Source organism: Scylla paramamosain, chromosome 24 (assembly GCF_035594125.1).
Source record: "Scylla paramamosain isolate STU-SP2022 chromosome 24, ASM3559412v1, whole genome shotgun sequence".
Classification (NCBI taxonomy): Eukaryota; Metazoa; Arthropoda; class Malacostraca; order Decapoda; family Portunidae; genus Scylla; species Scylla paramamosain.
Window position 1 is genome coordinate 4235001 of NC_087174.1, and position 16504 is coordinate 4251504.

The following is a 16504-nucleotide window of genomic DNA, read 5'->3' on the forward strand; positions in this document are numbered from 1 at the left end:
TGTATATACGAGTAGACAAATATCGTAACTGTCACTTCATTATTTCACCATCACATAGTTTTGAGTATTCTCCTGAAAAAACTTAGTAAACTGTACGATTGTGTATACTTATAAAAAAGACAAACAGTAAAGGTAGCTTGGGATGAGGTTACAAATTTTACTGTAAAAGGGATATATTTTATGGGGTGTTGGCAGTGTGTTGAAGTGGCTGGGGACTGGGGACTGGGCGCACCATAGGGGTAGCAGCAGCAGTGAGACAGCGGGTGGGACCAGCAGTAGCATTACGGTGGCTAGGTAGCACCAGTGTTTTGCAATACGAGTCTGGGTGTTGGGTGGTAACAAAGTGCTACTTGCTGATGTTGGTTAGCAGCCAGGTGTTGCTTACAGGTGTTGGCTGGTGACGCTGTTGTTAGGAGGTTTTTGCATAAGTGTGTGTGTGTGTGTGTGTGTGTGTGTGTGTGTGTGTGTGTGTGTGTGTGTGTGTGCGCGTGTTCAATAGAGTGGCGTGGTGGCACCTTAAAGAGCTCAGTCAGCCAGTTCACCGAGATATGCCTGCAGTTTGTTGGTGGTGGTGACACACAGACAGCCCTTAGCGGCAATCAAACCAAGGCAGTGTGTCAGTAGGTGTCATGGCCGTCTGGCACTCTGAACCTGCACCCACCAGTAAGTAAACATGACCGTGGCACTCGGTGTGTGACCTTGTGACATGGCGCGTGACACTCCCAGGAAGCGGCTGCGGTACTGCCGGGGTGTGTGAGGGTGTTTAAGCAGCTTTGTGGCACGGCAGGCTTATGGGGCATTCCAGGAGGCTCTGCTGTACCGGAACCTCCTGGCACTTAAAGCGGATCTGCAGCTTGTGACACTGGGCTAGAGTGTGGTACCCTGGAAGCTTTCCACACTTACTGTAGCTCAGGGCAGCTGCTGTACGCCCCCCCCCCCCCCAGAAGGCTGTGTGTCATCCCCAGGGGGCCGGACACGTTCCCAGAGCCCTCTGTGGCACCTATGCGTGGGTGGTGAGGACACCGCCTCGCGAAGCTTCTACGCAGTTCTCTTCTGCAGCAGCCCTGGTGTGATACAGACGAAGCTGACCCTCTCCCCGCCCCCACGCGCCCCCAGGCACCCCACATTGCGGCCCTGCAGGCGTGGGTGTCATGGGAGGGGCATAGGAAGGGTGTCATTGGATGTAACGTGTTTTGAAGCATTATTCTCTTGGCACTGTTAACGATCAGTCGGCTGGCAGCGGCGTGGAGGAGACCCCAGCGTTGCCATAGTGACCGCGCTGCTCCTACTGCACCTGCTGGGGGAGCACTGCAAGGTCGCCGCCGCTCACGTGTAGTTCACGAGTCTTAATTAACAACATTCCCCCCATGGTCTCGCTCTGCTCCCCTGGGATGATGGAGGCGCATAACTCATACATTTTTGACTCGTGGGGAAATGTTGTACTGTACTGCACTGCTGGTTTAGAAATGTCGAACGGTGTGTGTGTGTGTGTGTGTGTGTGTGTGTGTGCGTTCATAGCAACCGTATCTTTTGTTGTTCTTTTCCTCGGTCTCGTCTGCTCTGCTCCTGTCAGTCAGTCGCGTCTATCGGTCTGTCTGCGCGTGAATAACTAAAGGGAAGCTCTCGCCTCAAGTTTACCTTCGTGTTTCTTTCTTCCTCCTTTCACGTAACAGAGAAACATTATTTATTTATTTTTTTAATTCATCAGTTTTCACATTCTATAAAAAAAAAAATAACTAACTAAAGAAATATAATAGATACATACATATACATACCACCACCACCACCACCACCACCACCACTTGATCTTAATACTCCACTACACCGCCTACACTCTCCATTTAAGAAGGCAATTACACTAGCAGACGTGGAGTGTAAATTAATTAAGAAACCGTAAATAGCATTAGCAGGTGGTGGAGGTTGGCTGTGGAGGAAGAGGAAGTGGATAATTGTATATATTCTACTGCGGCATTTTTTCTTAATCTCGTAGCTCCTTGCCAACATTCCTCCCGCCACCACGAACCTATAATAAAGTGTGTGTGAGCAATAATATGGAGTCGAAAAGTGTGTTGCTAGTTAGGCCACTTGTAGGGAGAGGCTGGGAGGGCGTGGACTGCAAAGGGTAGACAGCTTTTGAAAAATTACACCTACCTTTCTTTTATTTCTTTACTGTTATTTATATTTTGTTTATTTTTGTTTATTTATTTATTTTGTTCATTTTATTTTAGTTTTTACTTAATGGAGGGTAGACAGCCTCAGAAATCGTTTAGAAATAAGACACTTTTATTTATTCATTTATTTATTAATTTGTGTATTTATTTATTTATTTATTTATTTATCCGTGCAAGTGGCAGGTCTTATATTTTTAGTTACTTATACGCATCACTGTTTTCTTTTACATGCTAGTGACAGACATCGTTTTAGAAAGAAAAAAAAAAAAGTTTACATTTCCATTTATTTGTACTTCATATTAACAGAGTGATAGCTGATGCCATTTGCTCCGCTCACATGACGTGTTTGTAGTCTCAGAAATATGACACGTATGGAAGGAACTATAGGTGGATAGAGATATGTTTCGTTGTGATCTCTTGCAGCTTCCCTTACGTATGTGCTTATATCAGTGAACTCAGGCGTGATGGATCCCAAGAGTTGAGTGGATGTGGCTAGGAATGTGTGTAAGTGATAGATTTGTATTAGTATGTATGCTTCGTGGTGACTTCTTGCACCTCCCTCGTGTTCTTGTGTTCTTGTCAGTGAACTCAGGCGTGACGAGTCCTGAGAGTTGAGTGAGTGTGGCGTGTTCCGGCCGGTATTCAGAAACGCTTTGTTCTCTCATCACAATTATTTTCAAAAACCACTGAGTTGATTTGCCGGATTCTCACTGATGTTTCTCCTAATAATAATATAGAAATCGTGTTAATTTGTCCAGAGAACCATAAAAACACCCTTAAAACCCCGTGCAGCTTCAACTAGAGCACTTTGAAACAGTCGAGGTGCGGCAAAGAAGTGTTTCAGAACGCGGTCCTGGGAGACAGAGAATGTGTCTATAAGTGATCCCCCTGACTGACTCCCCTCAATGTGTCTGTAGTCTCTAGTGGTCAGTAGCATCCCTGGAATTCCCATTTGGCTGTGTGTGCTATTGTGGGCAGCGGTGTGGGTGGCATGGCAGTCATTTGAGCTGCACTGATGATATTGGGATTAGCATTCTCATAACTCATCACAGAGTACCAGAATGCTGCCAATAAATCAGCTGGACTTGAGGGCAGAGAATACCTGATGCAATGAAAGGCAGTGTAATCATTAATGCATAAGGAGATATCATTATACATGCATCAGGAATTGCTGTACTAGGAAATTATTGAATCTATAAAGGAACATGTTATAGTAATATGTAAAAAGAGATGAACAATATGTATAGTATGAGGGAACTGAAATGAAAATTGTTAAATGTATTAAGCATCACATGATAACACTTGAGAGGAAAAGAAAAACATACATATGAGGAAACTTGTTGAAAATTATTTAATGTACAGTATAAAGCAACACGTGGCACTAATACGTAAGAGAAAAACAATACATATATATGAGGAAATCTTGAAAATTATTAAATATTTAAAGCAGCACACATTACACCAAATAAGAGAAGATCATCATAAACAAACTGCCTGGAAATTGTGAAATATATAAATGATCTGCTAGGAAAACATTAATAAGAGAGGACAAATGACAAAATGCCTTAGATTGATATTGTAAAAAAGAGTACTCACACACATTCTCAGGTATGGCATTGATTAATCACACCTATTCAGTAAGGAGAAAATATCATTGCAAATTAACATGGTAATGAATTGATGTGAAATGGTACCTGGAATTTTACTTGCAGACTTTGAATTATCTGTCAATGTTGCATAAAGAGAACACTCCACTCTCTCTCTCTCTCTCTCTCTCTCTCTCTCTCTCTCTCTCTCTCTCTCTCTCTCTCTCTCTCTCTCTCTCTCTCTCTCTCTCTCTCTCTCTCTCTCTCTCTCTCTCTCTCTCTCTCTCTCTCTCTCTCTCTCTCTCTCTGACACAGCCTTTCTAACTCACATTTATCTTTTTCACATGCTCTTACTTCATCTTGTTCATCTCGTTCCCCTTTGCTTTCCCTCTCTATTGTTTCATCCATCGCTGCTCTTGCCTTTGTCCTCCTGCTCCTCCTCCTCCCTCTGTCTGTGTCACCAAATGATACAGGTGTGGAAATGTGCAGAAATGTGTACCATTCCCAGATATTGTTTTAGAGATCATGGTTTTTTTTTTTCTAGGATGTAGATAATTTTTTTTATCTGTCAGCATTATTAAATTTCATTATTTTGCATTGATAGGAGAAAAGTTTGTGGGAGTGTGTTCTGTTTGTATTTTTTCCTGTCATTCTCTCTCTCTCTCTCTCTCTCTCTCTCTCTCTCTCTCTCTCTCTCTCTCTCTCTCTCTCTCTCTCTCTCTCTCTCTCTCTCTCTCTCTCTCTCTCTCTCTCTCTCTCTCTCTCTCTCCATTTTTGCAGTGTAAATGTTCAGTTTCATCATATATTTCATTTCCTCTTCTCTTATTTCCCTTCTGTTCCCTTTGATTCTCCCTCTTGCTTTTCTCTTATTATACTTTTGTTCAGTTTATTCCCTTTGGTTTTCAGTTCTCTCTTAATTCTTCCTCCATTTAACTGTTTGTGGAATTCTGTCTCTGCTCTCTTTTATCTTTTTTTTTTTTATTCCCACTCCTCTTTTTCCTCCCCTTATCGTCATTCATCTGCTCTCTCTTCTTTGTTACCCCTTTTACATATGCAGCTATTCCCCCAGTTTCCTTTTTCCATTTGATTACTTTCTCTTTCCTCCATTCTCCTGTCATTGTCCCTCTCCATCCTCTCCCTCTTCTTGCTCCCACTTTTCTAGGAATCAGTCTTTCAACATGTAGTGTTCGCATCATGCTTTCACGGACATTCCTCCTTTTTTTATAACTATTGTCATTTTTCACACACAGCCTGTCATATAAACTTTACAGAATTAGAGGTTGGGTAACTTTCACTCAGCTTGTTTATTCTACCTTGACGTGAAGGTTTATTCTGACTCAAGGTGAAGAGGTGTTTCCCATTCATCATATTGTAAGTGTAATCTGCCTGGGAGCATGTCTTGCATCCATTTTCTGCATTCATGTTCTGTCTGTAGCCTGCATTAAGGAAAGAGTCACATTCACACCTTCATATATCATACTTTTTTGTGCACTTGTCTTAACCACCCACCCAGTGATTAATTAATGTGTTTCTCTCTATTGCAGTCTTTTCAGGGCAGCCAAGGTCGGGCATACCTCTTCAACTCAGTGTGAGTATTGGTTTCTACTCCACCTGTCTGTCCAGCTTCACAGTGTTGGTCCAGGGAAGGTTGAGAGATTGTCTTTCTTCTGTTATATCTGAAAATGAAATGATGTTCAGGAGATGCTTGAAATTTAGTCACATTTGTTGATTCAAGTGAAATGTAAGGATGATTTATGAGAGCTATGGTGCTGAAGTGATTGATGCTTGTTGAGGGAAGAACTAAAATGCAAGGATGAATTATGGGAACTATGGGGCTTAAATTTGTAATGTATGTTGAGGGAAAGACTGAAATGCAAGGATGAATTATGGGAACTCTGGTGCTGAAATTTGTAATGCATGTCGAGGGAAGGAATGAATGTGTTAAGGAGGTCAGAATTCCCCCCCAAACAGTTTTGATCCAGTCTGCTTATAACCTTTACAGAAGTGAGTTGGCCATACATGTAATAAGTATTTCTCCTCCTTAATGTCAGGGAAAGTGATGAAGGTAAAAAGAGACATGAAGCTCAGTGGCATTACCTTGACTGTTTTGACTGTGTATACAAGATGGACACAAGTTTAGGGTAAAGGAATAAATGAGAATGTGGAGATAATGGTGACTTAGGGGTATAAATGTGGGAATGATGACAAAGTGATTGGTGTGGAGCAAGTGATGTTGCCTGACCTGAGGGTCTTTCCAGGGTGAATGTTGGGTGCGGGCCGGCCGAGGAAAGAGTGCTTCTGACTGGCCTACATGCAGTGGCCGACATCTACTGTGAGTGCTGCAAGACCACGCTGGGCTGGAAATACGTGAGTCACCCAAGGAGGACTGTTGTGTGCTGGGCAGCGCCTGGGTGGTGGGAGTGTTATGGCAGGACAGCTTTGAGTGTAGTGCAAGATCAGACACATTGAAGAGATTCACATTACACTCAGAACACACTCATGAAAAAGCAGAGGATGTAGTAATAATTGAGAGATCTTTGGCATCTCATTCATGCTTTTTCTTTGTCTGGTATATTAAGATATTTAAAAATTTCCTTTTTATTGATTAGTGAAGATCTCTGAAAGATAGTTGAAAGTGTTCTTCAATAATTACTCAAGCCAAACAGTTCCACTTTCCTTACGGTGCATGTTTTATTCAACAGGAGCATGCATTTGAATCCAGCCAGAAGTACAAGGAAGGAAAGTACATCATCGAGCTGGCCCACATGATCAAGGACAATGGTTGGGACTGAGTGTGGGCCCCCGGCTGGCAGCGGAGCCTCAGTCTGCACCTGTGACCTCATGATTCCCCCACTGCTGTTGCTGCTGCACCACACTGGGGCGTTAATGACGATTATTAGTTCGTCGGTCGCAGAGGACGACTGGAGGCGCCGGGCCCGCTGAGGATGACTGCTGCTTCCCTCTTAGTGTTAGGTTGACCTGCCGCGCCCGACTCACTCATGTGCAGTGATCTCAGCCAGTGCATGATGCCGGGGTGTGCTGCCACCTGGTGACTGCTTAAGGGAAAAATTGATCAAAGTTTGAAATTATATCAGAGACCAGTTATTATATTTAGTGTTTTTTTGTATACTTCTTTTTTTTTATATGGACTACTGGTTCTGGAATGTCTCGCACTGATTTGTGAAGGTGAAGACATATTAATTAACCTCCACAGTGGATTAACCAGTGTTGAAGGAAAGTATCTGAGAGCAGCAGCAGCACACCCTGAGAGCTACTGGCACTCATCATCAGCATCACTATCACCATACTCTTGTATCACTCCTGACTGAGCTGACTCACCAGTCAGCACTCAGTCATCCACTCTGTCAGTCTGCCAGCCAGCTAGCTCTCGTCCAGTCTCATGGCCTGTCTGTGATGGGCTTTGCCTGCAAGCAAACTTGATTTTAATGTGTAGTAAATGTAAAACTAATCTTCCCACCCTGCCACTTGCAAGCCTCTTAGACAGATTGGTGTACTATAATCTCATTGCAAGGAAAACGATTGGTTTATTTATAGTCTACCATCTTTCCATACGGGACCATAGTGTGATTTGACTTGCCACTGCAAGATTATTGCCAACATGGAGAAACAGCTTGGGCTGCAGCTCAGCCAGTGACAGAGACCAGCAGTGTGCTCTCCGAGGATGAATAAGAGGTATCTGATGGGCACTCGTGGCTCATTCTATTTTCCGTAGAAAAAGGGACAATTAATTTTTCAAGAACCTGTGCTAGACAACAAAACATAATACTATGTATTAGCACTTACTGCTTGACCTATCTTTGGAGCACACAAAGTAATCATACTTCTTATTTGTCTCGTCCATATTGTATCTGCACAGACCATGTGCAAGGAGTGATGGTGTTCCCACTGTGATCTTGTGCATCTAGGAAGCCTGAGCAGTGCAGGCCACCTGTCATGATGTGTCTTACTCATTGCCATGCCATGTGATTGGACAATATTTTGACTAATTTTCACTTGTTCTGTACTGTGTATTTATCCTAAGATTGGTGTTCCCAACAACTAGGCGAGATTAATGATTGTGCTGCTTACATTTCCACTCCTCGGTCAAGGTATAATGGCTGTAAGAATTAAGTGCATTTTCTGCAGTTAACTTTGGTTGAGATTGAGTTGAGATCAGATTTGCATTCTGCTTCATGAACATATTTGTGCTTATTTTCATAAGGAGGGTCAGTAAGAGAGCAATTCATGGGAAACAAGTATTGCTACACCTGTAATGCAAGTCCAGATCGAGGCTGTGTGCACTGCAGTGAAGAGTAGACTGTTTGTGGTAGATGTGTTACATGCTCATCTATTTGTATTTTCTGTCTATTGAAGATCTACTTTAATGCCTTTAAGGCAACACATTACAGGAATATGAATTGGTGAACTGAAAAGTTTAAGAAAGTTTTAACCCATACAGCATCAACCAAAATTTACGTATTAATACCCCACTTGTATTGGCCAAATTTAACTTTTTGTGTTCTAGAAATCAAACAGTCCATCCAGTCACAAGCCAAAGAAAACCCAAACCACAGTACTCCCCGAGTGATGAGGGTGGTCCAGACGTCCCCACTCCCAGTGTTCTTACTGCTGGGTGAGGTGAAGGTCACGAGCAGCGGCCTGTCTTATTTGTTATGCATCTTCCAGTGATGAAAATCAATCACTGTGACATTGACATGCATAATGTACTGAAGAACATTTCATATATCAAGGGAACCATCAAAGACACTTTAGCGCTCATAATTTTCCACCATTGTTTTCAGCAGTAGATAGGCCTCTCTTCACAGCCTGATCAGTGAAGCTTGTCTGTTTCCAGTTTTCACTTGGTATTAGTTGCTTGTTGATAATTACTCTCCAGTTCGTATTGACCATTTCACATATAACCGTTTATAACGTGTCCTTCACTTATTATACAACGTGTAAATCGTCGCTTCATCATCGATAAGAAAATATTCGTGTTACTTTCACTCTCGTTCAGCGTTCTTTCTCGACTCAGCATGTCTCAGTAATTTATCAGAGTATGGCAGTACTCAGAGCAGTCTAAAAGAAACAAACAGTCCCATGTCACATTCCTGATGCTTGAACTGTGTGAATCTTCATCACTTTCCTTCACAATGTTTAATGTTGATGATGCCAACATTGTAGATCACACTGCAGTAGGAGGGAGCAGAAGGTAGAAGTGTGTAGCCAAGAGGCAGTGTGGAGTATCATATTTGTTTGGCATGCATCATAGCCTTTGATGGTCACAGTGTTTATTTGTGTGGTCAGAAAACAGCTCCCCACACAACTCTTCAAACAATCCTCCCATGTCTCCTTGCCCATAACAATGCACTTGTAGGTTGTCTAGGAGATGAAAAGTATCTTACACTACCGTTTCATGTTCTTTGTGGCACATGCAGCAGGATATCATGGCATCTGACTAATGAACCTTGCACACATTCACTTTGTCAGCAATAGCAGCTCTGGTTTCATGATTTTCTGCCTGGTGCTGTGGTGAATGTTGTATGATCACTATTTTTGGCTTATGGACAGTCAGAAGGAGGTTCATGTCATGCTTGTCCATCCATGAGATTGCCAATACATTGTATAGAACTTTATTTCATCATTTACCTTGTTCTTGATAGGGACTGGGGGCACAGATGCCAGTCTGCTGATTGTATAGGAACTGTGAGGTTAAAGAGCCGATGCCAGTGATGCACATTAAGGATATGACCCATGCCAATGTAACATTTCATCACTGCTGGGACAACTAGACATTCTGCACCTATGCCTGTGACAGATAGCATGTGTGTTCTTTTGGCTGAATATAGGATGGTGTCTTGAATATATCCTGTCATACAGTCATGTAAAACTAAAAGTATGAGGCCAATTTTTTTGGTGTTTGCTTAGATTTACTGCAAGTCATTTTCTCTCTCCATAGCATACAGCTTTTGCCAGTGCAAGCCATCTGATAGAAATGGAATAATGATGTGGTGAGAAATCAAAGTGATGATGGACTGAAGAGAATGTACAGGTTGGAACATGAAGGAAGTATGACTTGCCATTAAATTTAAGTTCTGTTTCTAAAGAAACTTAATCAGTACAATCTATGCCACTGAGACTGGCAGTGTGTTTATTTAGGCTGATACATTGCACATTGCAGATGCTGTATGGGTTAAATACTACACAAATGATGATATTTTGAAGAAAAAGAAAGCTGCTGACCTACAGCTTAGACTTGGAGCAAAGGAACATGTTCTTTGTTACTATTGATTGGTGATTACACATCCATTTTTGCAGCGCTTGATTGAATACAGCAAGGGATGCTGCAGTTTGTATTGTACTCCGGGGATTTCTTCATAGTGTTTTGTTGTGATATTTGTCTTTTCTGGATGATCACGTCCATCAGTTCAAGATGAAAGAGAAATTGCTGGATTGAAATGTAAATTGTCTCTCAACTCAATCTCAATTCAAAGTCAAGTGAAGAAAATGGTGTTGCTCTCGTCTTGGTGGAGCCGTGAGGGTCTCTGTGTTAGTCTTGACTCACCTTGGATGTTCTTATCCCTGCCAGTGAAATGTTTGCAGCTGTTCAGATGTGAAGTGTGTAGAACTGCAAATATTGATTGATTTTTAAGGTATATAAAAAAACGAAGCTGTAGCAAGTATATATGTGGATTGAGATTGCTTGAATATTTTATAGCCAAGCAGTAGCCATGTTTGTAGAGAAGCAGGGGGTTGCAGAGTGGTGTGCATCTTTTTTGGGCGGGTAAAACCTTACAGCTCTGGCCGTGTTTTCCTGTGGGAGCTGCAGGGAAGCCTTCTGGAATACCTATCTTGTCCTATTTTGGTCTGCTTGGCTGCTTCTCAGCTTGGTGGTGGAACACTGGACATAGCTTTAAACACAGGTAGAGAAGAGGAATCAAGTACCTATTGGCTAGCCTTACCACATTATTGAAGAAGTTTTAAGTTCATTTCATACTTAAAGTGTTGGTGAGGTACTCAAAGCATAAAAGGAGACAGAGTGGTAAATTTCTGTTTTTCTTTATAGTGATGATAAGGCATTTTAGATTAACTTTTATAGTTATTTTCTATGGATTGTGCAATGAATTTTTAGAGAAGTACAGATAGTGGTCATGGTATGAGGGGATTTGCCTGTCTTGAGTTAGGTTATGTGTATGCTCAGGTAGATAGAAAAGCCTTCCTTACTTCCATTAGTTTAACTTTGATTTTTGACGCATATATGAGCAGGTGTGTGTGAGTGTGTGTGTGTGTGTGTGTGTGTGTGTGTGTGTGTGTGTGTGTGTGTGTGTGTGTGGGTGTGTGTGTGTGCCTGTGTATATGTGTGTGTGTGCGTGCATGCATGTATGTCTGTGCACGCATATATGCACGTGTCATGGATGCCATTTATTTTCCCTCTTTAATCAGGATTTCTCTTCCTGTTCTTGACCTTTATCTTCCATCTCTTCTCCCTCTCTGTTGTGTGGCACCTCACTTTTTTTTTTTTTCCATCCCCCAACAGGCGGCTCACAGTAGCCCTCTGTAGTGATACTGATTAACATAACATGTCAGGTTTCCAGCACATTATCTTGTCTCCAATAGTTATGGTATAATATTGATGCTGCCTTCCGATTTTCACCATGATTACCTAGGTCTCCCTGTGTTTTCCCCCTTGTGATCTTGTTGATCTATCACAAACACTTAGGTAGATTTTTTTTTTTATTATTTTATTTTATTTATTTTTTATTTTTTTCTCTCCCAGAGGAACATTACCCTGTTGAAGGGAAAGGCGGGGCTGTCCAGACCTCTTGCTCCCACCAACCTCTCATGCTGCTTAACTTTTGTTACTTTCCACACCATCACTGGTCTCTTCCCTTTGCTGACCTCCCACTGGTCCAAGTATAACATACTGCAGCATATTCTGACCTTAGTAGGTATGTATTTCACTATGTACTGATCTCAGCACATACACCCCCAGGTATACACTCTGTGTCTACAACATCCAGTATGATGTGACATTGTCAGCTCATACTCTTGTGTGCTGACATCAGTACCAACATTGTCATGAACTTAGTACACGTGTTTCATCATGTGCTGACCTCAGTACGAGCAGTTCTACATTTCATTAATCGTATGCAAATGGTCATAATTGTGTGAAGAGATATTTACTAAAGAGAGATCCCCACAAGGTGGTCTTATATTTTTACATGGCATTCTAGTCTTTCATTCTAACCAATAGTTCCAAAGTGTGCATGTCTCTGCCTTGTGTTATATTACAGTAATAGCTGTTTTTATCATGGTTCATGGGATGTATTACAAGTGGATGGCGAGAGGCAAAAGCATTATTGACTACTGTGATAAGGTTGAGAGTTGTGTGATTGAGTTATTACTTAGGGTCTACAGTTACTGCTCGGTGTGATAACATCCTCTGAAGGTTATGGCTTGAGTACTGCAGAAAAGCGTTCTCATGTATTGGGTATCTGAATGTTTAAAACTAGATATATACATATATATAAATAAATAAATATATATATAAATACTGTATGTAGTGGGACTTCCCAGCTCTGTCTCAACCGGTTCTAGGGCCATCTGGTTTGTTTTGCCTTTCGTCATAACAATAACCACTGAATGTGCAGGACACTTTGGCTGTTGTAGTGCTTTTGTGATTGACATTATCATAGAGGAGCTTGGAAGCATTCACATAGGTTAGTTTCCTTTCAATGTTGTATTTCACAGCAACCATCTTGACACTGGTAACTGCTTTTATTTTAGTCAGTCTATATAGAATTTCTTTCAACTGATAGAAACATTTTGCAATATACTTGGTAACTACTTAAAACCGGCAGCCTCTTGGGATATTCTTTGAGCGGTGTCCCCTTCTTTCGCTAAGCTTGCCCTCGGTCAGACTGTGGCTGCGGCAGGCGCTGCCCCGCCACACACTCGCTGGACTCTGTGTCTTGCTGCCGAGGAGTGAACAGGAGTACCCAGGACCACAGTACATTCAGATTCTGTCCAGAGTGAGAGGGGTCCATAGTGCTGTGCTTGCCACCTGTTATTACTTAAACCACTTCTCCACTGACTGATACATTTTTGTTTGTTGAGTCACTGTGTATACCTTGCTCATGTAATACTGGGGAAAAGATATTATGTGTACTCTAGCCATTATATATATAAATATCCAGTTTTTTTATCGATTGTAGAAAACGTAGGAGTCAGCAGGTGTGGATTGTATATCACTGCTGTGGTCACCTGCTGAGCCAGACACCTTCCCACTGAGCCAACCTGTGCTGTGTTGTAGAGCAGAGATGGTCATGTTTGTTTTGAGTTAAAAAGCACTTTTATGTTCAGTTCCATTTGGTGGATATTCAAATCAAAACCTCCAATGTTGCCTTGATGGAAGGGCCCCTTTGGACCTCCAGCCTAGTTTTCGCTGTGGAGGAGAAGGTCACTCAGAGTTGGTCGTGAATGGACCCATGACCTGACCTCTGCCAGCCTCTCTGTTCCTGCTTCTTGTCTTGATGACTTAAAAAAAAGATGAGTTGTTTTTAATGGTATGAAACAGAATTATTGCCCACCTTTGCTCATAGTTCATAAGGTATTAGTGTCAATGATGGTGTATTTGGTGATTTGCAGTACTGTATTAATGTAGTTATTTCATATGTATATACATCATTTTTTACAACCAAGGACGACATACTTCCTTTGGAAAACATTATTTCCATCATGTGGAGGATTCAGGTGGGGTTGGATCAGCAAGAAGATAGTAAGGTTCAGGTCTGTGAAGCAGAACACACCACCTGAACACCATTTTACAAACTGTTGATGTCTGTGATGCTGGTCCCTCCCCGCATGCGTCTCGTAGCCCCAGTCGAGCTTGCTGTCTTCAGTAAATCTGGATGGCCAATGAGAGAGGACACAAAATTTTAGACTTTGGCGTTGATCTCATGCGCTGCTTCACTCTGTTTCCGGACAACGGCACGAATGACCCACTTTAAAGACAATATCCAGATTTACCTTGCTGTATATAGTATTTATTCACAGGAAGCTTACAGTAGTTGCTGCCACAGATGCAGACAGAAATATTTATCTTGATTTTTATTAGTTCTGCCAATGTTCATTATTTCAACACCTGGTCTAATTGGAGGGTAATCCCAACACCATTAAGAAAATATTAAGCTTTAGAGCAGTGCCAAGCTGAGGGTGTGTGAGGGTAGTGTGTGTGTGTGTCAGGGTGAGGTGGTATGAGCCCTGGGATGCCTAGGGTGACAGGAAGGTGTGTTGTAGCATTCCATTACTGAGCACAGGTGACTGGGTGAGGCTCGGGGCTAGAAGTGTGTGTTAACTGCGAATGAACCTTTGTCTCCTGCAATTCCTTTTTCGCTGTTATCCTGTTACTAGAAATGCAGCTCCCGATCAGTATCGTTTTTAACTTTCTTGTCTCTTATTAAGAGGTTTCGGCAAAAAATACAGAATAGAAGCCTAAATTTTATGCCTTAGAGATGGTGTAAATATCAGATGTCGTAATGTTGTCTGTCCGATTGCAGTGTTGTTTGTAGTGAAGCAAAGTTATGAACAGTGTTAAAATAAAAAAAAAAAAAGGTTGCTGAAGATGCAGTTCTAGCTCTGACTCATTCTGACACACACAATTGACCTCCTACCCAGCAATACCAGCCGGGGAAAGGGGTCAAGAGGGGGAAGCTTATGTTAAGTTACAAAAAAAGGGGACAAAAAAAGAGGTTCACACTTTGAGAAACCTACAAAACATGGTGGGAACCTTTTGTTGAATCCAGTCTATTCCATCCTCATGCATAAAGTATTTTTGTAGCTTGTAATGAATTGGCTGCATTGACGGTAATCTGAGGGATAAGTATAGTGATCTGCATAACTAGCAGCAACATTTTTGGTACGTGAGTGTCTCACATAAGAAGCTGCTAAATGTGACTTTACACAATAAACATTTACCAATATGTCTTGTGTTTTTGTGTGGGACTCATTTGGTGAAGGTGGAGGTGTTAAGTCGCCAGGAAATGTGGGTAAGTTTAATTTTGGTAATTTAAATCCTATATCTTTGTTCTTAAGGGTTGGCTTTGTTCTAGTGTGAGTGACGTCTACTTTGGCGGGGATCTCACTTACTTTTTATAATGAACGTCCTTCACCATTGCCTCTTGCAGGTAAAACGTTTATAGTAAATATTTATTTATTTATTTATTTATTTTAATTACCGCTGGTAATTCCAGCTATGGCGTAATGATGGTATTTTATTGGCCCTTTTCAGATCCACTTTTAATTCAATGATGGTAATCAGTGGGCCCTTTTCGCCATTTTGTAGCCCTTGGCCAGTATCCCTCTTGCATAAAAAGATATGGATTTGAATAAGTTGTTACAGGACGAACAGGATGTTAGTGACGCGTCGTTAATGGCGCCACAACCACCACACCACTGAGTTGGGCAAGTGCTGTTAACTTTGCTCGCCTCACGCCGCAAATTTACCTCGAACGAAACGGCTATGCATGATCTGTGTGTCGGTTATGGGATAACTAATCGCGAGAGGTGGCCCACAAAAGGTACTTAAGCCTTCCATCACCAAAATCTCATGCACTTTATATTTCTGCCCGGAACCATGCCAAGTCTGTTCTCCAACTAACCAAAAACTTCATTAACAGAAAATGTCAAAACCTTTCAAGATCTGACTTCCCTCGTGATTTCTGGCATCTAGCCAAAGATATCTCCAATAACTTTGCTTCTTCTTTCCCTCCTCTATTTCAACCAGATGGCACCACTGCTAGCTATCACATCTATTTCTAAAGCTGAACTCTTCGCTCAAACCTTTGCTAAAAACTCTACCTTGGACGATTCTGGGCTTGTTCCTCCCTCTCCTCCACCCTCTGGCTACTTCATGCCATGTTTTAAAATTCTTCGCAATGATGTTTTCCATGCCCTCGCTGGCCTAAACCCTCGGAAGGCTTATGGACCTGATGGGGTCCCTCCTATTGTTCTCCGAAACTGTGCCTCCGTGCTTGCACCTTGCCTAGTCAAACTCTTTCAGCTCTGTCTGTCAACATCTACCTTTCCTTCTTGCTGGAAGTTTGCCTACATTCAACCTGTTCCTAAAAAGGGTGACCGTTCTAATCCCTCGTTCTACCCTTTTCGTCTCATCAACTCCTCTCCTCTAACTGACTGTCTTCAGCCTCTCTCTCACCGCCGCAGTGTTGCATATCTAGCTGTCTTTTACCGCTATTTTCATGCTAACTGCTCTTCTGATCTTGCTAACTGCATGCCTCACCTCCTCCCGCGGCCTCGCTGCACAAGACCTTCTTTCTCTCACCCCTATTCTGTCCACCTCTCTAACGCAAGAGTTGACCAGTATTCTCAGTCATTCATCCCTTCCTCTGGTAAACTCCCATGCTATCCTGGTGGGACACCAGGATAGCATGGGAGTTTAGTTTCAGCCATGCTGTGGTGACCTTTAGTGAGACACAGCCAAGGGCTCAGAGGCACATGAGGGCAGGCAGGAATATTTGGATATCTCGTGGTTGCAAGTTGGCTATGATGGGGTGGTCGTTTCAGCCGAAACTGGCAAACGTCCAATCAATTTCACGTCCCAAGCAACGCACCAGCAGGTTGTTCAGGGAATACTTGCTTTTCATGCACCAACAACATAGCACATGCCCAAACACCACGATATTACTGCCACACTTTCTTTCATATCTTCAGGAAGAAAAAAAAGTAATT

General features: G+C 42.2%; 1 protein-coding gene across 4 annotated transcripts in view; it reads left to right on the forward strand.

The window, feature by feature from the left end:
- Positions 1-14739, forward strand: part of LOC135112602 (protein yippee-like 2) — a 111530-nt gene extending 96791 nt beyond the window's left edge. For all 4 annotated transcript variants that reach the window (XM_064027103.1, XM_064027102.1, XM_064027104.1 and 1 more), the window contains 3 exons: positions 5302-5345; positions 6016-6124; positions 6460-14739. In XM_064027103.1, coding sequence (XP_063883173.1) covers positions 5302-5345; positions 6016-6124; positions 6460-6549 — 243 coding nt within the window. In that variant the 3' untranslated portion in view covers positions 6550-14739. The remainder of the gene's footprint in view (positions 1-5301; positions 5346-6015; positions 6125-6459) is intronic.
- Positions 14740-16504: the final 1765 nt, after the last annotated feature.